This window comes from Ambystoma mexicanum, chromosome 7q, assembly GCF_040938575.1.
Source record: "Ambystoma mexicanum isolate Mex_15411 chromosome 7q, UKY_AmexF1_1, whole genome shotgun sequence".
Taxonomy (NCBI): domain Eukaryota; kingdom Metazoa; phylum Chordata; class Amphibia; order Caudata; family Ambystomatidae; genus Ambystoma; species Ambystoma mexicanum.
Window position 1 is genome coordinate 1,036,265,476 of NC_090941.1, and position 23,794 is coordinate 1,036,289,269.

The 23,794-nt window shown below is 44.4% G+C and overlaps 1 protein-coding gene across 1 annotated transcript in view; it reads right to left on the reverse strand.

Annotated features, from left to right (window-relative positions):
* The window catches only part of LOC138528576 (post-GPI attachment to proteins factor 2-like), a 272,761-nt gene that overhangs the window by 39,825 nt on the left and 209,142 nt on the right, over window positions 1-23,794 (reverse strand). The window contains exon 5 of the mRNA XM_069640347.1: window positions 11,393-11,501. Within this exon, the coding sequence (XP_069496448.1) occupies window positions 11,393-11,501 (109 nt within the window). The remainder of the gene's footprint in view (window positions 1-11,392; window positions 11,502-23,794) is intronic.

Consider the following 23,794-nt stretch of genomic DNA (forward strand, 5'->3'; position numbering starts at 1 on the left):
AGAGGGAAGTGCAGGATGGGGGGGCAGTGCCAGTTCAGGTGGCAGGGCCCATGAGAAGAGCGAGTGCCAGGGGAGGGCAGGTTGACAGAGACAGGGGAAAGCAGAGCGTGTGGGGAAGGAAGGTCCACGAGCTAAGTGCAAGGTAAGGGGCTGGAAGGGCTACAAGGGTGCAGGCCCAGCCAGGCTAGTCCAGGGGGAGAGGCCCTTAGAGCAAGTGCAGGTTGAGGAGGGGTCAGAGTTGTACCAAGTGAAGGGGTAGACTGGATTAGGGGGGTATGGTTCCCAGTAAGACTCAGAGGGAACCATGCAGCCAGTCAACAAGCAGACATGGACATTTGCAGGGGAGGGGGAGAGGGAAGGAGGAAGAGAAAAGGAAGGTCTTGAGAAGTTTCCAGAGCTTACAGAGATCCGGCTCAAGCCTGATTGGGGCAGGGAGGCCATTCTAGAGGGAGGCACCTGCGTAGGAGAGGGATCTACCCGCCCACTCTCTGCTTGGAAAAGCGTCTGATCTGCAGAGAGTTAGAGCTGGTTGAACGATGTGTTCTAGCAGGGTTGTTCCAGCAACTGTTCAGCAATGCACATGTGACATTTGAACCTGCCCTGCTGCCACTGCAGTGCAGTTGTTGGAGATATCAGGAGATTGTCAGTGCAAATGGACATGGGTGAACTATGTGTTTGGCATGGAACATGATGAAATGGGCGTCTGATTAGCAGGCCAGCCTTTCAGAGCAGAATAACTCACATCATTTTATTGCTAAAAATCTAAACGGTTCAGACGGTCCCACCCTCGCCAGATGTCACAAATACATAATTAAAACACAAATAACCCAACTCCTGTAAAGGAACACACAGAATATGCACTTTAGAATGACAGGGCTCTGAAGGCATGGGTAGCCAGGCAAAGAGTTTTCACAGCAAATGTTCCAGCTCAAGGTCTTAAAAAAGCTAAGGACTTACAGGGCCTCTTTAAAGCAGACCAAGGGGACAGAACCAAAACAAAGACCTTTTCAGCCTACTCTTATTTCTCGACAGCATTGCAAGAGGCTTCTATGTCCTTTTGCACACATTGAGACAGGTGGGGGCAGGCTTCCCTATTGACCAAGTCAGAATGATAGACATGTCGAGACAACGTCCAGGGGGTCCGAGTCGGCGCTCGAGAAGGGTCGAGTCGATGGCTCCACTAGGTCAACTCATTATTCGAGATGGGACAGTCACCTCCAGTGAGCAGGATCCTGGTTACCATTGTCCAAACAGCAATTCGCCCGGAATGATCCTCTAGAATGGGTGAGGGGAAGGACTTGGTCCTTTCCTTTGAATGCTTTATGTCTTCACCTCTATGGCAGAGGGCTTTGGGCAGACTGATATCCCAATAAAGTTACAGATGTAACCTTCTTCTGATGTCCAAAGTTGATTCAAAATAAAGAGAGGACATTAACACCTTAAATATACATTTTGCCACAGTCGATTGGTCATTTCGGGCCTTCGTCTACAGGAAGGGGGATGGTGGCACAGAAAATGTGAGTGGCCCAAGAAAGAAAAAATGGTTGGACCATTCTCTTGATTGCAACTCCTCTCTTGACCTACTCTTAACTCCACAGACTCTACAGCCCATTCTGCACAAAGGACTCCAATAATTACCACCGTAGTATGACCTATTGTCCTGGCAGGGCTATCCTTTGAAGCACAATTGCCCTCCTTTCCCATGGGGTATTTCCTGCCCTCGCAGGAAGGTGACAGGCCTTCCCCAGAGAGAACAAATGGGATTTCTGGGAGCTCAATTGGTTTGTTTCTGATGTAACTCTGTCCCAGACAGTTGATCCATAAAGACCACGTCAGTGGAAGGGGCCACTAGATATCACGTGGACAATAAAATTACATCAAAAACATTTGACTAGTATAATTCTACATTTGTAGCAGCCATTACTTCCAATCAGACATGTCTTATTTGTATTTATTAATCAAACTGCCACCAGGCCCTGAAAGTGTATAATTATATTAAATTTAGATCAGTGGTGCACCCAGTAAAAAAGGGAAACCATTGGCTGTTGGAAGATTGGGTTCCAGCAGGCTGTTTGTAGGACCATGTTATGTTACTCTGTAACTGTCATGCTGCCAAACTACCATGCAGATGCTGTGGTGTCAGTGGACTGTCTAGTTTGCACTATACTTTTCTGCAAGAAGCATTATGAAAGCGAAGTCTCATTAGCAGATGTAACTTCCAGAGATTCAATTACCATATTTTTATATAACATTTTATATGAACAGTAAAGACATCTCAGGCTATCACACCCTCACAGATGGCATTCTGTTACACACACCAGGATGGTTTTGTGCATTATTGCAGACTGGTCCTCTGAAAGCCGGCTTCTTTGATGACGGGTTGGTCTATTTTGTCCTTGCATAGAAGATTGTAGATGTGGAGGAATGTTTAACTATGGAGAAGGTGTTGATGAGGATTCAACCAGAGCCAACCATTCCTGTGTGGTTCCTTCCTGTAGATTAGTCTTCCCAGAGATGGGAGCTGGCAGATAGCTTCATTGTTTGCGTCATTGAAGATTAAGAGTCTTGGTTATTTCCTTAATCCTCAAACTGAGTGGAATCAGGTCGATTGCCCTAGCACTAGCAATGGGGGGTCATGGTGTGATGTTTTGTGAAACAGAGTGATCAACATAGATTTCTGGATTGAGATGCTTCTAGGAGCCTGTCCTGTCAGATGTGTGATTTTATCTGTCAGCGAGGGGTTTCCTTGTAGGTTTCTGAGGTTACTATTGTTCTCAGTTTGCTTTTCGACATACGTTATTGGTGGGCGGTGACGCTTACACTTTAAATGAAGATGAGGAAAGTTGTTTGAGGAGTTATGTCGAGATGAAGGACATCAGGGGTCTTTTGAAGGAGGATGACAGTAGAACTGACAGTGTTCCATGATTGATTGATTTGTGGTGGTTGTGAGAGAAGACGCCTTTGATTTCCTTCTTTCGTCAGCTATGACCCTGCTATCTTGTCATGTGCTAGGCATGAGAAGCGGTCTTGCACTGACGTGTGACCGGTGAGGTTTTTATGCTAAGCTGTTGTGAGCTTCCCTGTGTAGTGTGTTTAACTTCCCTTCGGGTGATGGTGCAGTTGGCTGCTCTTTGGCTCCTGGCGCATAGCAGGCCTCTTGTCTTAGACAGGCACATTGGTTCAGGCAATGTATCAGATTAGTCTTGCGGAATGGCGGTTGGGCTAGAGGAAGTGTGTGATGTCAGAGTGTAGTCTGACGCAGGGTAAGAGTCGAGACCCTTACTGTGGGGTCCGGGAGAATGAGCAGGTTGTGCACTCAGTTTCTGGGAAGCTTAGCAGTTTGCAGGACTTCTTCCAGAAGTAGGTATGGAGTTTGCAAGCCAGGCTATGTAGACCCGACCAGGAATGACCTATGCAAGTCAATGTGACTAGGCCATAATTGATCTGACTGATCAAAGTTTGTCTGTACAAATGCAAGGTATAGTTTAGTTAAGGGAGCAGCTAAATCTTGCTAGGCAACACATTTTAATTAATCAATAAAATATTCCTCGCTAAGCAATAGCTGGTTTGAACAGATGACAGCTATGGCTGGCTGTACAAAATAATTCTGGCTGTACAAACGTAGGTCTGCTTGAGGCAGAAGATGAATTTTTCAGTTTTAAAGTTGTATGCAGAAGCAACATAATAAATTAGCATCCACAGCAAAGTAAATCTGTCCGAGTCGCAATGAATCGGAGTAAGAGACTGAGTGAACTTAATTTATGCAGCAGGTGATTTAAATTGGCTTGCGCTGAGTCTGTGTAAAGAAAAGAGTTCCAAAATTACAATTGGACAGCGTACCGTCTAGTATTGCTTCAACGACACATTCTGACACTCCAGCCCCATCACACCCTCATTGTCGCTCATTCCGAACAAGTGTCCTGAAGAATGGATCCAAGTTTATTTGGTTCCATGTAATAATGTCCCCTCAAAAATGTCCCCTGACAAAAAAGTCACTGTTTTTTGCAGAGACAATACATTGAACATGCGTGGGACACGCCCGCAACCCCCAAATGTTTTTCTTTTTCACAAGGGCAGCAGGGGACATCCCTTCAACCCGTCCCCATGCATAATGTCACCATATATATAATGCTGCCAATGGCTTTTCCCGGCGACATTATGTATGGGGACATTATGTATGGGGACATTATGTATGGGGACATTATGTATGGGGACATTATGCATGGGGACATTATGTATGGGGACATTATGCATGGGGACATTATGTATGGGGACATTATGTATGGGGACATTATGCATGGAAACATTATTACCTGATACCGTTTATTTCATGTGCACTTTGGGCCTTGTCTGGTCTTTCCTGACCGGTAGACAAAAAAAAAAAACAAATTGAGTTATTTAAAATGTGGTTGAGAGGAGAAACACTTGAGTACGAGCGCGATATAAATAAAATATCATATCGTATCAAAGCATGGTGCATGTAAAGCAAACAAAAATAAGAGCTATAAAAACTTTTTTTAATGGTGAAGAGGGCAGCGTTGGCAATTGTCAATTAGTATAAATAGATTAGTGACTAGGTGGAGAGCAGATTACATTTTGTCATACACCCAGCTACCAATACAAAAAGAAAATGTCAAATATTTCAGTCAAACGAGCGTAGAAATAATCCTAAATCATGTTGGTCAGACTTGGGGTGGGGGGAGAGAATTAATTTTGCAGGGCAGAGGCATATCCAATCTTGGCATGGGATCCTTATCCTGAATCCCTAATTCCCTCTTCCCCCCACTTTGTACATATATGAAGATCTGTATGACCACTGTTCAGCAATATGCTTTATGAGTAGTATACAGGGAGTTTGGGGGGTGTAGCGGGCAGAGCGGGGGACGGGGGAGAGGCCTCTGACAACAAATATGGGCATCCTCATTTGAGTCCTAGATCAGACAGTGACCAGGAGATGAGAGCGTAACCCCAAAATATTACTCAACAATGGGTGTGAAACCTGGGCATTTGATACTGCACTTCTAACACTGACTGAAGTTGCCTGATTGGGAGAGCTAGAGGAAGAGCATGCTACTATTAGGTGGGTATAGCAGCACACTAGTTCCCCACCTTCTGGAGGTGGCCAGGATGCTGGTAGCATACCATTTACAAAAAAGTGGGTTTTCCCACATCAGTACTTGGTGGGTCTGAATTTGGCAGAACCCAACCACAAAAAAAGATAGAGGCCATTAATAGAGAGACATTCACAAAGTATCTACAGTTATGGCCACCCAGGGATAGATTTTATAAGTATTAATTAGAGCAAGGTCTATAGAATACAATCGCTGGGGGGCAATCAGACCCTGGTGGAATATAGGGAGACTGCAGTTTTCAGTTTTAGATTTTCAACATTGAAATTTGAGTCCGGATAGGAAGACTCTAAACTTCTGGTCTGCATGTTGGGACCAATGACTGGTCACTTCGTCTTGATGCTGATGACAGTTTCCTTAGCCCTACCTTTATCTATTCAGCAGGGATGTGACAGAGCAATGCCGAAAATAATAGAACACTGGTTCTAAATTTGCAACATTTGTGAGTTGCCATATGAATTCAGAACTTTTTCTAGACCTTTGGACAACAGCAAAAAAAAAGAAAAAAAAAAGAGAATCATGTATAACTTCAGAAACGTGCTCACGGAAAAAATGAACAAGGGCGATAAGTGAAAAAGGTTACGTTTTTCTTTCCTCCGAGTAATTCCTTGAAGTTTTTCCGGTAATGTGTTATTAACTTTTATTTCCATCTTTTTCTCCCACAGATGGGCGTCATCTCAACTTGTACCCACAGCTAGCAAAGTGATTGCAAATATGAACTACACAACTCTACAAAAGCAGAATTGTGCCAGAAACATGTATGTTCAAGATAGTTTGCTCACTAGAAATGTGGGCACTGAAAACAGATTGTTTACCGCACCTACACTAAGCACTGGTTGAAAGCAAAACCACTAGCTGAATGTTAGTGCTGAAAACAAGGGCCACTGATTCCAGCGCTGCATACCGTCCCACACATTGATGAGCCATAAAATAATCAACCCGATACACATGTGTTTCCACCCAAAGTGAAGACCACATCCCAAGGACACTACTGTCAAACACATAGGACCTTACCCTGCCAAAGAGGTGGTTTCCTTACCATCTGCATGCATCAACACAACAGAAGAGCAATCTTGAACTGCCCATTCTACTCCTACTCTTCCAGGTCTTTCTCTTGCAGGTCCGAAAGCCCCCCAAATAACACAAAAACAGCATCATCGAGTACAATACCATAAAACATGAACACATTATCTAGATTGACTTCAAGCCCAGCACAAGGGCTTCAGTGGAGACCAGGAAAGCATGGACACAGTATCTAGAATGACTTCAAGCCCAGCACAAGGGCTTCAGTGGACAGCAGGAAAGCATGGACACAGTATCTAGAATGACTTCAAGCCCAGCACAAGTGCTTCAGTGGACAGCAGGAAAGCATGGACACAGTATCTAGAATGACTTCAAGCCCAGCACAAGGGCTTCAGTGGACAGCAGGAAAGCATGGACACAGTATCTAGAATGACATCAAGCACAGCACAAGTGCTTCAGTGGACAGCAGGAAAGCATGGACACAGTATCTAGAATGACTTCAAGCCCAGCACAAGGGCTTCAGTGGAGACCAGGAAAGCATGGACACAGTATCTAGAATGACTTCAAGCCCAGCACAAGGGCTTCAGTGGACAGCAGGAAAGCATGGACACAGTATCTAGAATGACTTCAAGCTCAGCACCAGGGCTTCAGTGGACAGCAGGAAAGCATGGACACAGTATCTAGAATGACTTCAAGCACAGCACAAGTGATTCAGTGGACAGCAGGAAAGCATGAACACAGTATCTAGAATGACTTCAAGCCCAGCACAAGGCTTTAGTGGAGAGCACTTAAGCATGGACACAGTATCTTGAATGACTTAAAGCCCAGCACAAGTGCTTCAGTGGAGAGCACTTAAGCATGGACACAGTATCTAGAATGACTTCAAGCCCAGCACAAGGGCTTCAGTGGAGAGCACTTAAGCATGGACACAGTATCTAGAATGACTTCAAGCCCAGCACAAGGGCTTCAGTGGAGAGCACTTAAGCATGGACACAGTATCTAGAATGACTTCAAGCCCGGCACAAGGGCTTCAGTGGAGAGCACTTAAGCATGGACACAGTATCTAGAATGACTTCAAGCCCAGCACAAGGGCTTCAGTGGAGACCAGGAAAGCATGGACACAGTATCTAGAATGACTTCAAGCCCAGCACAAGGGCTTCAGTGGACAGCAGGAAAGCATGGACACAGTATCTAGAATGACTTCAAGCCCAGCACAAGGGCTTCAGTGGAGACCAGGAAAGCATGGACACAGTATCTAGAATGACTTCAAGCCCAGCACAAGGGCTTCAGTGGAGAGCACTTAAGCATGGACACAGTATCTAGAATGACTTCAAGCCCAGCACAAGGGCTTCAGTGGACAGCAGGAAAGCATGGACACAGTATCTAGAATGACTTCAAGCCCAGCACAAGGGCTTCAGTGGAGACCAGGAAAGCATGGACACAGTATCTAGAATGACTTCAAGCCCAGCACAAGGGCTTCAGTGGACAGCAGGAAAGCATGGACACAGTATCTAGAATGACTTCAAGCTCAGCACCAGGGCTTCAGTGGACAGCAGGAAAGCATGGACACAGTATCTAGAATGACTTCAAGCACAGCACAAGTGATTCAGTGGACAGCAGGAAAGCATGAACACAGTATCTAGAATGACTTCAAGCCCAGCACAAGGCTTTAGTGGAGAGCACTTAAGCATGGACACAGTATCTTGAATGACTTAAAGCCCAGCACAAGTGCTTCAGTGGAGAGCATTTAAGCATGGACACAGTATCTAGAATGACTTCAAGCCCAGCACAAGGGCTTCAGTGGAGAGCACTTAAGCATGGACACAGTATCTAGAATGACTTCAAGCCCAGCACAAGGGCTTCGGTGGAGAGCACTTAAGCATGGACACAGTATCTAGAATGACTTCAAGCCCAGCACAAGGGCTTCAGTGGAGAGCACTTAAGCATGGACACAGTATCTAGAATGACTTCAAGCCCAGCACAAGGGCTTCAGTGGACAGCAGGAAAGCATGGACACAGTATCTAGAATGACATCAAGCACAGCACAAGTGCTTCAGTGGACAGCAGGAAAGCATGGACACAGTATCTAGAATGACTTCAAGCCCAGCACAAGGGCTTCAGTGGAGACCAGGAAAGCATGGACACAGTATCTAGAATGACTTCAAGCCCAGCACAAGGGCTTCAGTGGACAGCAGGAAAGCATGGACACAGTATCTAGAATGACTTCAAGCTCAGCACCAGGGCTTCAGTGGACAGCAGGAAAGCATGGACACAGTATCTAGAATGACTTCAAGCACAGCACAAGTGCTTCAGTGGACAGCAGGAAAGCATGAACACAGTATCTAGAATGACTTCAAGCCCAGCACAAGGCTTTAGTGGAGAGCACTTAAGCATGGACACAGTATCTTGAATGACTTAAAGCCCACCACAAGTGCTTCAGTGGAGAGCACTTAAGCATGGACACAGTATCTAGAATGACTTCAAGCCCAGCACAAGGGCTTCAGTGGCGAGCACTTAAGCATGGACACAGTATCTAGAATGACTTCAAGCCCAGCACAAGGGCTTCAGTGGAGAGCACTTAAGCATGGACACAGTATCTAGAATGACTTCAAGCCCAGCACAAGGGCTTCAGTGGAGAGCACTTAAGCATGGACACAGTATCTAGAATGACTTCAAGCCCAGCACAAGGGCTTCAGTGGAGACCAGGAAAGCATGGACACAGTATCTAGAATGACTTCAAGCCCAGCACAAGGGCTTCAGTGGACAGCAGGAAAGCATGGACACAGTATCTAGAATGACTTCAAGCCCAGCTCAAGGGCTTCAGTGGAGACCAGGAAAGCATGGACACAGTATCTAGAATGACTTCAAGCCCAGCACAAGGGCTTCAGTGGACAGCAGGAAAGCATGGACACAGTATCTAGAATGACTTCAAGCCCAGCACAAGGGCTTCAGTGGACAGCAGGAAAGCATGGACACAGTATCTAGAATGACTTCAAGCCCAGCACAAGGGCTTCAGTGGAGACCAGGAAAGCATGGACACAGTATCTAGAATGACTTCAAGCCCAGCACAAGGGCTTCAGTGGACAGCAGGAAAGCATGGACACAGTATCTAGAATGACTTCAAGCTCAGCACCAGGGCTTCAGTGGACAGCAGGAAAGCATGGACACAGTATCTAGAATGACTTCAAGCACAGCACAAGTGCTTCAGTGGACAGCAGGAAAGCATGAACACAGTATCTAGAATGACTTCAAGCCCAGCACAAGGCTTTAGTGGAGAGCACTTAAGCATGGACACAGTATCTTGAATGACTTAAAGCCCAGCACAAGTGCTTCAGTGGAGAGCACTTAAGCATGGACACAGTATCTAGAATGACTTCAAGCCAAGCACAAGGGCTTCAGTGGAGAGCACTTAAGCATGGACACAGTATCTAGAATGACTTCAAGCCCAGCACAAGGGCTTCGGTGGAGAGCACTTAAGCATGGACACAGTATCTAGAATGACTTCAAGCCCAGCACAAGGGCTTCGGTGGAGAGCACTTAAGCATGGACACAGTATCTAGAATGACTTCAAGCCCAGCACAAGGGCTTCAGTGGAGACCAGGAAAGCATGGACACAGTATCTAGAATGACTTCAAGCACAGCACAAGGGCTTCAGTGGACAGCAGGAAAGCATGGACACAGTATCTAGAATGACTTCAAGCCCAGCACAAGGGCTTCAGTGGAGACCAGGAAAGCATGGACACAGTATCTAGAATGACTTCAAGCCCAGCACAAGGGCTTCAGTGGACAGCAGGAAAGCATGGACACAGTATCTAGAATGACTTTAAGCCCAGCACAAGGGCTTCAGTGGACAGCAGGAAAGCATGGACACAGTATCTAGAATGACTTCAAGCACAGCACAAGTGCTTCAGTGGACAGCAGGAAAGCATGGACACAGTATCTAGAATGACTTCAAGCCCAGCACAAGGCTTCAGTGGAGAGCACTTAAGCATGGACACAGTATCTAGAATGACTTCAAGCCCAGCACAAGGGCTTCAGTGGAGAGCACTTAAGCATGGACACAGTATCTAGAATGACTTCAAGCCCAGCACAAGGGCTTCAGTGGAGAGCACTTAAGCATGGACACAGTATCTAGAATGACTTCAAGCCCAGCACAAGGGCTTCAGTGGAGAGCACTTAAGCATGGACACAGTATCTAGAATGACTTCAAGCCCAGCACAAGGGCTTCAGTGGAGAGCACTTAAGCATGGACACAGTATCTAGAATGACTTCAAGCCCAGCACAAGGGCTTCAGTGGAGACCAGGAAAGCATGGACATAGTATCTAGAATGACTTCAAGCCCAGCACAAGGGCTTCAGTGGACAGCAGGAAAGCATGGACACAGTATCTAGAATGACTTCAAGCACAGCACAAGTGCTTCAGTGGACAGCAGGAAAGCATGGACACAGTATCTAGAATGACTTCAAGCCCAGCACAAGGGCTTCAGTGGACAGCAGGAAAGCATGGACACAGTATCTAGAATGACTTCAAGCCCAGCACAAGGGCTTCAGTGGAGAGCACTTAAGCATGGACACAGTATCTAGAATGACTTCAACCCCAGCACAAGGGCTTCAGTGGAGACCAGGAAAGCATGGACACAGTATCTAGAATGACTTCAAGCCCAGCACAAGGGCTTCAGTGGACAGCAGGAAAGCATGGACACAGTATCTAGAATGACTTCAAGCCCAGCACAAGGGCTTCAGTGGACAGCAGGAAAGCATGGACACAGTATCTAGAATGACTTCAAGCACAGCACAAGTGCTTCAGTGGACAGCAGGAAAGCATGGACACAGTATCTAGAATGACTTCAAGCCCAGCACAAGGCTTCAGTGGAGAGCACTTAAGCATGGACACAGTATCTAGAATGACGTCAAGCCCAGCACAAGGGCTTCAGTGGAGAGCACTTAAGCATGGACACAGTATCTAGAATGACTTCAAGCCCAGCACAAAGGCTTCAGTGGAGAGCACTTAAGCATGGACCACAGTATCTAGAATGACTTCAAGCCCAGCACAAGGGCTTCAGTGGAGAGCACTTAAGCATGGACACAGTATCTAGAATGACTTCAAGCACAGCACAAGGGCTTCAGTGGAGACCAGGAAAGCATGGACAAATCATGCTTTCAATGCAGTGCTCATTATTGGTAATGCTTAATATGTGAGAAGTAAACAAAACTAGACACAGAAGCGTTTCATGCCATTACCTCCAGCCTCACAGTACATATTGTGTCGAAAGTACACCAGGACCGATATGCCAAACGTCAACATGTTAAAAACCAAGAGGTGCATTTTCCAGTTGTAAGAAGTCCGCTCCTGAAATAAATAAAAAAGCAGAAGAGTCAGCCATATGTAAGGAGTGAGGAGGAAAGTTCAGAGAACGTATTGAAAACAAAAGATGAACTCGTCAAACAAATCCATATTCGCACTAACTCATTAACACCTTAGATTCCAAACATCATCAAGTGGTAGTAGCAAGGTAAAGAAGCATTAGAGCAGGGAGTTCTATGCATCTGGCCATGGAGCAAAACCAGGGTAAACCCCTGTGGTTCGGTGTGTGCGCAAACCCAATGGGCACAGCGTTGTTACATCGCCCCTTTTTTTCCCCCCGATGATTTTTTTACAACAGTTTATTTCCCTCCCATTTTTGGATCTGCTCGTGATAATCTGGGCGAGATGATGGAAGCATGTGGCACATTGATGTAAGATGTGGCACATTGGGGTATGGGAAAGAGCTCAGAGCAGAAGCTGGAGCTGGGAAGGAGAGGCTGGAGAGATGATGGAAGCATGTGGCACATTGATGTAAGATGTGGCACATTGGGGTATGAGAAAGAGCTCAGAGCAGCGGCTGGAGCTGGGAAGCAGAGGCTGGAGAGATGATGGAAGCATGTGGCACATTGATGTAAGATGTGGCAGATTGGGGTATGAGAAAGAGCTCAGAGCAGCGGCTGGAGCTGGAAAGGAGAGGCTGGAGAGATGATGGAAGCATGTGGCACATTGATGTAAGATGTGGCACATTGGGGTATGAGAAAGAGCTCAGAGCAGCGGCTGGAGCTGGAAAGGAGAGGCTGGAGAGATGATGGAAGCATGTGGCACAGTGATGTAAGATGTGGCACATTGGGGTATGAGAAAGAGCTCAGAGCAGTGGCTGGAGCTGGAAAGGAGAGGCTGGAGAGATGGCCAGTGGGCTGCAGTGGTAACACTTCATCCTGTATCTGCTACACCTGATGAGTACATGTGATGGATACATTACAGTCCTACATGAAGCCTGGGCTCCAGATTCATCTGTACAGGCATCATCTTGTTAATACAGCATTGCCCCTGCAGTGTGAAGTAAGGACGCACAGTCTCCAGGAATGGCAGGAACGCTGCTTTATTTGTAAAGATGAGGATCTTATAATCATAACAGGCCCCGCAACTGCAATGCCTCCTTCCCTCTCTCCTGTCTTTTCCACTCCCAACATTCACCTTCCCTTCCTTCCACACTCCAACCTAATCATTCCATGCTACCATTCCAAACTCAGTCCTGTACAATGATTGCTAAGGATACTCAGCCCAGAATACTACATGTCCCCCACCCTGTGACATAAACATCTGAACAGATAACATAAATAACATTTATAATTTCATAACAACTAATAGGTGCATATCAACAACCTAACAATAGTGAACACAGTCCATATACATGAAATGGTATCATAAGACCATACATGGTGATATACTTGAAATGCTGATAATAGTCTCTGAAATTAAGAATATATTACAAACAAAAATAAAATAAAACACTCTATGAACACATTATGAACTTGCGAATGAACTTGTGGAGAAAAATAGACACTATGACATACTTGTTTATACATCATAAATTCCCTAAATTTGCCAGGTAATCTACGCACCCTTGCACTTCCCTTAACACCAGTAGAATTACCCTGATCATCTGGAATATTTTCCAACCTGGTATCCTGATTAACCTCCACATTTCCATTCCCAATCACACTGTTTCCTTGCCAATCCCCATTAGAATTCCCTTTAGTACTGCTACTGCGATTACCATGTACTCTCAAAGGATAGTCCCAGGGATCCCATTCTCTCATGACAACATTCTTATCTTCTTTTGCCTTTTCTCTTAATAAATTTGAACACTATCAAAATTCCAGACAGCTCCACCTTCTACTCTGACTGCTCCTTTAAGACATTCAATAACCCTCACAGGTTTCGAATATTTGGATGCTCCCTTTCTTCCCACTCTTCCTTTTCTCAATCTTACTGCAACTCCCACACACAAATCCTTCCGTTTCCAGGCAATGTTACCTTTAAACTTCCTGTCATGATATTCTTTGTATTTTTGCTGATTTAGCCCCATCTTGTTGGCAACAAAATCCTTGTTTACAACTGGTACTCCTACCACATCATTCAAGCAAAATGGGCTAAAAGGAGAAGCCCCTGTCATACTATGTGGTGTTATTCTCATACTCCACAACAAATCGCCATGATGTTCCTTCCAGTCAAATCCGTTTGCCAACACCAATTGTACTCAATCACCAATCACTCTGTGCAGCCTTTTCTACCATTCCATTACTCTCTGGATGATACAAAGAAGAATATTCCCATTGAAAACCCATCCTATCAACATATTCGCTCATTTTCTTACTACGCAACTGTGAACCATTATCACTCATAATTACTCTCGGTACCCCTTGCTTTCAAAACATTTTCTCAAAAACCTTAGTGACCCTCTTTGCTGTAACACAATCCATTGCTGCCACCTCAGGCCATTGGTATATCTATTAATATCAAGAAGAATCTATTTCCACGCTCAAGCCCTTCTTAAGGACCCAACACATCAATAGCCAATTCCATCTAAGGCCCACCCGGAAAATGTGACCTTTTAGTGACCAAATTCGTATCACAATTGTTGCAAGCTGCACACAATCGCACACCACCTCTCCACCTGTGTGTCCATAGCTGGCCACCAAAACTTCTCTCTGATCTTCCTCTTGGTTATAGACAACCCAGGATCACCTTTGTGAGATAACATAATAATCTCTTCTCTTAGTACTTCCGGTGGTATCATCTTACTACCTCTCAGCTCTAGATCACCTTCAATAGTTAGTTCATCTCTAACCACAAAATAACCTTTGAACTCATCCTCAGTTTTATCCGGCCAACCATCCACTATCCATTTAACTACTTGATTCAAAATCTTATCCTTTGTGCATTCCTCTCTCCATTTTCGCTTATTCATCTCTTTAAGTACCCCACATACATCTCATCTAATTCACTTTCGAATACCCCACTCACGTGTCCATCCAAATCATTCTCTAATTCAATTTCTGTCTAATTTCTGCCCTCTATACTTTTTCCACTAGGCAATCTTGACTAAAAATCGGCAAATACAATTTCTTTTCCCCGGAAAGTATTCAATCTCACAATTATACTCCAATAATTTAAGACCTAACCTAGCAATCCTTGTTGATATGATATGATATGGCATTTATAACGCGCCTATACATAAGTGTTTAGCCTTAGACATACCTTTAACTGTTAATACTTCCACCAATGCTCTATGATCAGTTTTGATGGCGAATTTCTCTCCCCACACATATTGTCTAAAGTGTACTACTCCCCAACAACATGCTAGTAATTCCCTTTCAATCACTGAATATCGTGCCTCCGTATCATTTATTGCTCGTGAGGCAAACATTGTAATTATTTCTCTTTCTCCCTCAACTTGAAATAAAACAGCACCCAATCCCTTGCCACTAGCATAAACCGTGATGTTAGACTTTCTTCCTGGCACAAATCCACCCAATAGTGTTGATTCAATAATGCATTTCTTTATGGTGTCCACACATTTCTCATACTCGCTATTCCAAACAAAGTTCAATTTTTTTTCATCATCTCCCTCAATGGTTGTGCTATTTCTGCAAAGTGTTTAACAAATTTGTTGCAGTACTCCACTAACCCGAAGAAAGATCCTAAATCATCCTTACTGCAAGGATAAGGTGCCTTTTCAATTGCTTCCATGACTTCGAATTTGAGCTTATATACTTATACACCTTTAGAAAGAGTATTATTATTATTTATTCGGATTTGTATAGCGCACATCAGCTCGGGAGCATCGTGGTGCTTGTTACAGTAGGGGGTGACAACTTAGTTACAAGGTGGCAGTATAAAGAGGTCACAACTTAGTTACATTGATAGCAGAAGAACAGATTAGTTACATAAGAGCAGGCACAAAAGTACTCATTGAGGAGCAGACAGTTTATATCGCATTAGGTAAAGGGTAAGATCCGTCGGGATCAGCACAAGTTTAATTAAAGAGAGCATTTTTCAGCTTTTTACGAAATGCAAAGAGGGATGTTTCTGCCCTGAGTGCAGTGGGGAGCGCATTCCATAGCTTAGGGGCAAGATATGGGAAGCCTATTCCTCCTGCTTTGGTTCTGTGGATGTGTGGGATGGTGAGTTGGTTAGATTAGCATGTTCTAGTGGGTCTAGTTGATGTGGGTCTAGATAGTGTGTCTGAGAGGTAGGAGGGTTCCGTAAGGTTGATGCATTTGTGTTTTAAATGTGATCCGATCTTTGACTAGGAGCCAGTGGGCAGATTTTCTTGTTTGAGAGATGTGATCTCTTTTTGGTATGCCAAGGGCTGCACTAAGTGCGTTATTTTGAGTGGTTTGTAGTCTATTTATGTTTTTTTGTGGAGGAGCCGGCAAGTAGTTCATTACACTAATGAAGTTTTGCCCCTATGGTGGCTCTAGCTAGAGAGAGACAGTTGTCCTTTGTTAAGAAGGGTTTGATGGTGTTAATGAGTTTAGTGCTTAGGGCAGAGGCAGAAGCAATAGCGCTGACTTGCTTGTTCATTGACAGAGTGGCATCTAGATGGACCCCTAACGTCTTAACCGATGATAGCACTGGAATGATGCAGTTATCAATATTGAGGTTGGTGTAGAGACAGTCTAGGTTGGCTAGGGTAGATTGTTGGCCAAGGATAAGGATCTCAGTCTTATCCCCGTTAAGGCAAAGGCCATTGGTAGCCATCCAAGCTTGTATGGTGGTGTAGATTTGTTGGAGGGTGGAAACATCTTGGGAGTATGAACCGGTTAGAGGAAGGAGCACTTGGGTGTCATCAGCAAAGTTTGTGTATGCGATCCCAAGTGCATCCAATTAATCAAAAAGAGGCTTAGTGAAAAGATTGCAGAGCGTAGGGGCAGTACAGGATCCCTGAGGAACACCACAGTGAATAATGGTGGGAGTAGCATTCGATGTGTTGGTAAAGACTTTCCTAGGTAATCTACTTTGTCACTACCAAACTTACACTTGGTATATTCCACAGTCAATCCTTTTTCCTCTAGTCTCTTTAGTACTCTGCACAACCTCTGATCATGTTCCACAGCGCCTAATCCACACACTAAAATGTAATCTTGGAAAACATACACACCAGCCATTCCTTCTAGTAAATGTGACATTACTCTTTGAAATACTGCAGCGGCCAAAGACAGACCAAATGGCATTCTGGCATACCTACAAAAAACTGAAAGACGCATGAGAACTCTAAACTCTGGACCAGAGTATTATTGTAACACGAAAACCTGTCCAAAGGCCGAATCTATTTTATAAATGGCGTATCAAAATGTATTTAACTCGATACAAAAATTCAAAAAGTTGTTAATTAATCACATGCTACTGAACACTTCATCATTATATAACATAGCAGGACAGCATGGAGTTGCCTAAAAATAGCTAAAAAAGTCAAACACACTTTATATTCATAGTGCAACATTCAACCATTACTCAACAAACAGTGTCAACAATTACTAAAAGACATACCAAAACCATTAAAATTAAGAAGAGAGATTTATAAACTCTCTCCACAAACAGTCTTATTTTTTTTTGTATTTTTAAAGACAGCAATAGAACTTATTACATAAAATGTATCGCAAAGGTGGATCTAAACAGCAAGATAAAAAGATCACATCCCTTTGGAATTTTCTCGACTGGTTTCGACGTGGAATGCTGATTTTGTCAACGTCTTCTTCAGGAGGAAGGTGTAAAAATACTGCAAGAGAGGGACATAACTGCATAAATGTAAGGCAGTAACCTTTCATAAACCTAGCTCTAACAACATTAATGCCTTCACCACATGCTGCCTGCACAATTAAAATATAAAGGCGAGAAAAGACCCAATTTAGAGAAAATGGACGTCTATTAGGCCAAATAAAGTCGTACCCAATCTTCAGAGTTGAAGGGGCACGCATGGCTGTTGAGTCAATGCTGCAACGGCTGTCACGACTGCTAGTAAAACAAACGGCTGGACGGCATCGCAAGAAATAACTTTTATGAAACATTGTCAAAGACTGCCTGAATGAAATAAAATAAAATGAAATGAAGCAGGGCTACGGAATGAAAGAATGAGTTACCAACTACAGACACACCTTTCGCTAAAATGAACAAAGGGAAAGGGAAAGATGAAATAAATTCAGAAAAGCGCACCATATGGACATGGTTCTAACTAGCATTGAAATCCCATAAATCCAGCGTGTTGAGGCCTTTGTGGAGTGTCTTTAAATTAAAGATCCACATTTGTTCTTTATAGGCCAATTTGTTGGCTGTTTGCACAGACACATTAGCAAAAAAAAAAATTCAATACAGAACCATGTTAGTGTTTCTATATCATGGCCCATTTCAACATAATGGGACACCAATGGAGCAGTGAATGTGCGCGTTCTGATATTAGAACAATGTTCGTTAATGCGCACATGGACCTCTTTTGAGGTTTTGCCTACATAAAGCAATTGGCAAGGGCATTGGATGTCATACACAACATTCTTACTTCTGCAAGTGGTGAAGGTGCGTAACTCCCAACTCTTTCCATCATTAGAAAACTCTGTCATTTTCTTTAGAAAATTTACAGTCTGCACATGAATTACACGGATAGTGACCTCTCATTGGGTTGAGATTAATATCTCTAACCAGGTTGTGTCGTAGAGTTAGTCTATTAGCCCATGTGCCCTATTAGCCCTATACTTGCCAAATGGCGTAATGAAGGTAATGTATTTTATTGTATCATAATGTAGCTGTATTTGGTGAAAAGTGGCAGATAAATCTATTGTGGAAAATTCATCTGCCCCAGCAATTAACATTTCGGAGATAACAGGTAAAGGATATTTTTCTAAAACTATGGCTTTGTTTAACTTCCTTAGGTCCATACATATTGTCACTTTGCCATTAGGTTTCTTGGCAACTACAATGGGAAATACCCACTCAGATTTATCGACTTCTTCAATAACACCTTCATTCTTCAACCTGTTTAATTCAGCTTTAACATCCTCCCTTAAAGCTGTAGGAATATGTCTCACTGCATGCGACATGGGTTGAACCTCAGGCTTCACTAATATCTTATGTTTATATCCTTGGTTCTTCAATAACACCTTCATTCTTCAACCTGTTTAATTCAGCTTTAACATCCTCCCTTAAAGCTGTAGGAATATGTCTCACTGCATGCGACATGGGTTGAACCTCAGGCTTCACTAATATCTTATGTTTATATCCTTGGATCTTTCCAATTTTCTCTCTGAACAAATTATGAAATCGTTCTTTTTCTTTAACTCTGACATATTCATATTCAACATTGCTGGCCACCACTCTGGAAATAGGTTCCTGCCCTTCAGCATTTAACTTAAGCTGCAATTTAGCCTGATCTTCCCATCCGAAAATATTTACTCCTTTAGAAGCTACACATACTTTAACTTCTGCCAACCTGCCCTTAAATTCAATCAATGTAAGTCTGTATGCTAATATTTGAATCCCAGAACCCTCAAAAGCTCCAGGATTTCTAATATCCAATTTTTTGGGACAGGGTTAAAACCTTTTAATCATAACTCTTGCCAACTCTCTTTTGTTATAATAGTATAAGGAGACCCTGAGTCAACTGTAAGTTGACAAATTATACCATCAATCTTAAACATGGTTTTAGGAGTGGCCATTTTGTGATTGCTTCTAACCATCATGACCACTTCCACTTCCTGTCTCTCTCCTACCTCATCTTCTTTTTGTACACATTTTATCCTTTGATTAAATCTTACATTTTTGCACACAATTCCAAAATGGCCCTTCATCCCACAGTGCAAACACTTTTTGTTCAGTACTGGACAGTGTTGCGAATTTGCATAGTGTCCCTTCTGGCCAAACCTGAAACACCTTTCCACATACGTTCTTTTCGTGCTCTCTTCTCCATTCCTTTCCGTGGGATACTTAGTAGTTTCTTTGTTTTTCCATTCTTTGCTTCTCACTGAATTCATCTCCTTGGATTGTGTGTTTTCCTTCACTGCATTCACCTTAGCTGTCTTAGTTCCCAAGTCATTTTCGCGATCCTTGATAGCCTTGCTGCATGTAACGGTATGTTCTACATTTTTAGCAATAGCCATTGCTTCACCTAGAGATGGATCGCCACGCATCCACAACCTGTCTTGAACTACAGTACTGCTGGTATGGATAATGATTTTATCTCTGATCAATTCTTCCTTTGTCACGCCCCTGCCAGAATTGCAGCTCGCAGCCAGTTTTTTAAGTGCATTGACGTATTCATGCACACTCTGACTCACTTCTTGTTTGGTTCTGTAGAAATAATATCTATTCACTGCAATTTTGGTTTTAGGTTGATAATAGTTGTCAAGAGCTAGCATTGCCAATTCATATTCATTGGCTTCATCATCTCCATCTTCTTACTCACCTCTTTGTGGAGGCAATTCTCTATATACTCTGTGTCCTTCTGAACCTAAAGAGTGTAAAATAACTTTTTCTTCTTAATTGCTGTAAAAGTTCTATTGTCAATGGTTTCTATATAATTATTCCAATATTCCTTCCATTCCCTCCATGCAATAGAAGGTTCCCTCACTGTAGCAAAATTGGTTGAGGAGGATGAATTGTAACTCCTTGCATCTTGTTAAACCTTAATGATTCTTTCAAGACTGTTACATTTTCCTTGAAGTGACAATTTTGACTTGGTGTATAATGTAGAACATATTCTGCTAAATCACTGTAAATGAACTGCTTAAATCGCTGTTGGATAATTGTCAGAAATGTTCTAGTGCACAGTATAATATGGAAGGTATTCTGCTCATTAAAGGAATGGATCGGTCAACATTTTTTATTGGCCCTATGGGTCGGCCATGTGTTTTTAAGCCTAAATCGCTCGATTTTAGAAAAATTTCCTATGGACCTTACCCGAGTTTTCGTCCATTAAACGCACGCGAAAACAGGCATCAGGGTGCTGCCATTTTGTGATAATCCTATCACTTGCCCCATCGCCCTTGGCTGACTTGCTTTTGCGGCACTAAATCATATCCCCCACCCCTGAGCCTGTCATCAGCAGATGCGTACCGCCCATTTCACAACGCCAAAGCACGTCTCGGGTCAACATTCGTTGCGCTTCAGCTAATGACGTGTCGCCATGGAAATGGCAGGACGCCTCTTCTCCTCAATAAGTATAAACAGACCGTTCTCCTCAATAAGTATAAACAGACCGTTTCACAACACACAGCAGCAGATTTTCGATCCCATTCCTCTCTGTGTGTTACTTTGAATCTTCTGTGACTCGTTTCTGTGCTCTGGTCAGCTACCTTCGTTGCTTGTAGCCCGTGTGAACAGATACCAGTACCACCGCTATAAATTATTTTAGTTTGTTTAACACACAATGGCTACAATAATGCCCTACATGTACGAGCCCGAGTATACCGAGGAGGAACTACTGGAAAGGGAAACACGCGAAAACAATGGGTCTTCGGACGGCAGTTGGGAGGACGATTCAACAGCTGAAGAGCCTGGACCTAGTCGCATGGACGGTGTTTCCGCCTGGTGCACATGCAATCACTGCGAGCTAATGCCAACCGAGGACGAGAACTGCTGCTGTTGTGAAAACTCGGGATGCGTGGCCTACATTTCGGAAGGCGAGCCACGACCGCAATGCATCACCGAGCTGCCAGACTTCAGGGCAGCCTGCCTCACACGGTCCGTGTTGAGGATAATGATGGTGTTTATGCACGAACTTCGCGCAACTGTTCGTCCTCGTAATCTGAGTAACGAGTAAGTATACTGTGCTTGTCATGCCACTCCTATTTCATGGTCTTCTACTATATCCAAAATTACATATACATATCATTGTAACGCATGAAAGTCGTTCAATAGTGTGCAGTGTCTAGATAGCATTTGTCCGAGCAGAATGCCATTAGTTACAAGACTTGTCATTGACAACAAACGTTTATTAAACTTATCTTGGTCATTTAAAAACAGTTAGTTTCATTCCTTTTCACAGGTGGTACAAGCTGGTGGCCTATCGTTCCTTTACATGGTGGCTTCACGGGAGGCTTGAACACCGCGTTCGAAGAGTAATACCTGCCTGTGCCGTTCGTGCCATAAGAGAAACTTTCCCAAGTGACAGCGGTCAGTACAGGGGATTTTCTCTCGCTGTGATGCAACCTGACCTGTACAATGTGTAAAGTCTTGTATTTTTGTGTCATCAAAATAAGATACAAAATAAAACAGCACATATATTTTAACAACGGTTGTTTCGATTTTTTAAATGAATCAAGTGTGTCTCCATTCAAGGATGGACGTCAGACATCTGTGCTCCGAATGGGTGAAGGTCAGGTCGCTCTGAAGCAGGGTGGTCACTATCTAAGCTAACATAATATATTCTCAATAATGCATGCACTAAATAACACTTGTTCAAAGTCTTTCAGTCAGTTATGTCTCTATAAAAGTCACACATATATCTATACTATCAATCAACATTGGATTATACAGGCCTTACGTTAAGGGTCTTGACCACTATAATACACTGTTTGAAGTGTGGGTCTGTGCGCACAAGAATCTCCGGTATGTGGCATTTGTCATTGATAGGCAATGATATACTGCAGTAGGGGTCTAATGTTAGTTGGGGATCTGCTAGGTGGGCATCATGGCATGGTCAGTGGTCTGGCATATGAAGAGAATACCTTGCAGGGACACAGGGTCAGAATGGCAGTAAGTTTCCACTGGCGAGGGTGCATGGGCAAGGACACGTTTGTGGAGATGAACGAGCTATGTGCTTAGTTCAGGCTGGTTCACATGCAGGACAGTGATCTCAGAGGAAGAGTGATGTGTTACATTTATTAGCTGTTGCAAATACCTCTGGAGTTTTCCAGTCAGAGTGGGAACGAGGGTGGGGGCCATGTGCTCTGCGCAATGAGGCCTGGTCACCAAGATGGAGTGGAAAGGGGGTACAAAAATGGATGTCCCGTGTTCTGCTCAGTGGTCCCATCTACGCGAATGTCAACCAAAGTTAACATCACATAAGGGCAAGGGGCGAACCCACTACTGGAGGCACTTGGTCCGAGTTTCTACTGAGTAGTAAAGGATGAGAGGGGCCTGATGGCCACTCGCTCCCACACGCGTGCCTGCATGCCCACCGGCCCATCCATCCCACCCCCCTCTATCAAAGGCGGTTCGCACCCGGGGATGAGCGCTGGCATGGGGGGCTGTCACGGGCGCAAACGGCCAAGGTGCCAAACAGCATGTAGACTTCAAAAGGTATCCCACGCCCAGGGTCCATCGCTCACATGGCCTCCTCAGACCCCGTGTCTCCAGGCAGGCCTCCCCTGAGGCAGGCCGCCCCCCTGCAATCCACATAAGTGTGTCTTCATTCAGCAGTCTTCCTGTGCCTTATCTGCACGCCCCAGGCCCATCCATCCCACCCCCCTCTATCAAAGGCGGTTCGCACCCGGGGATGAGCGCTGGCATGGGGGGCTGTCACGGGCGCAAACGGCCAAGGTGCCAAACAGCATGTACACTTCAAAAGGTATCCCACGCCCAGGGGCCATCGCTCACATGGCCTCCTCAGACCCAGTGTCTCCACGCAGGCCTCCCCTGAGGCAGGCCGCCCCCCTGCAATCCACATAAGTGTGTCTCCATTCAGCAGTCTTCCTGTGCCTTATCTGCATGCCCCAGGCCCATCCATCCCACCTCCCTCTATCAAAGGCTGTTCGCACCCGGGGATGAGCGCTGGCATGGGGGGCTGTCACGGGCGCAAACGGCCAAGGTGCCAAACAGCATGTACACTTCAAAAGGTATCCCACGCCCAGGGGCCATCGCTCACATGGCCTCCTCAGACCCTGTGTCTCCAGGCAGGCCTCCCCTGAGGCAGGCCTCCCCCCTGCAAACCACATAATACCACGACACACACACGTCATTCATTCACAAACACACCACTGTTTCTAATACTTTATAAACCACTTGATGTGTCTCATGAGAACATCTTTGTGCTTTGCAAGTCAACTCCTGAACCTTCTACCTGAGAAGCACTGAGATCTATGCTAATCTGCTCGTCGTCGTGCTATCGGTGACCGCTTCGAGTAAACTCGTCAGTCTGCTACCTGTGGCCATCTACCTGTTCTCCTGCAACATACTGCTCGGCCTGCTGAATCCAACTGTTTGTTGGTCAAGGTAAGGCCATGTATCCTAGTCATATTTTGGTCATTTTTACATTTCTATCTATTTGTGATTACAGTACCCAATAGTGCTATGGTCATTGGTCTCATTGCTATTGACTTGAGTTTCAATTGTTATGCTAT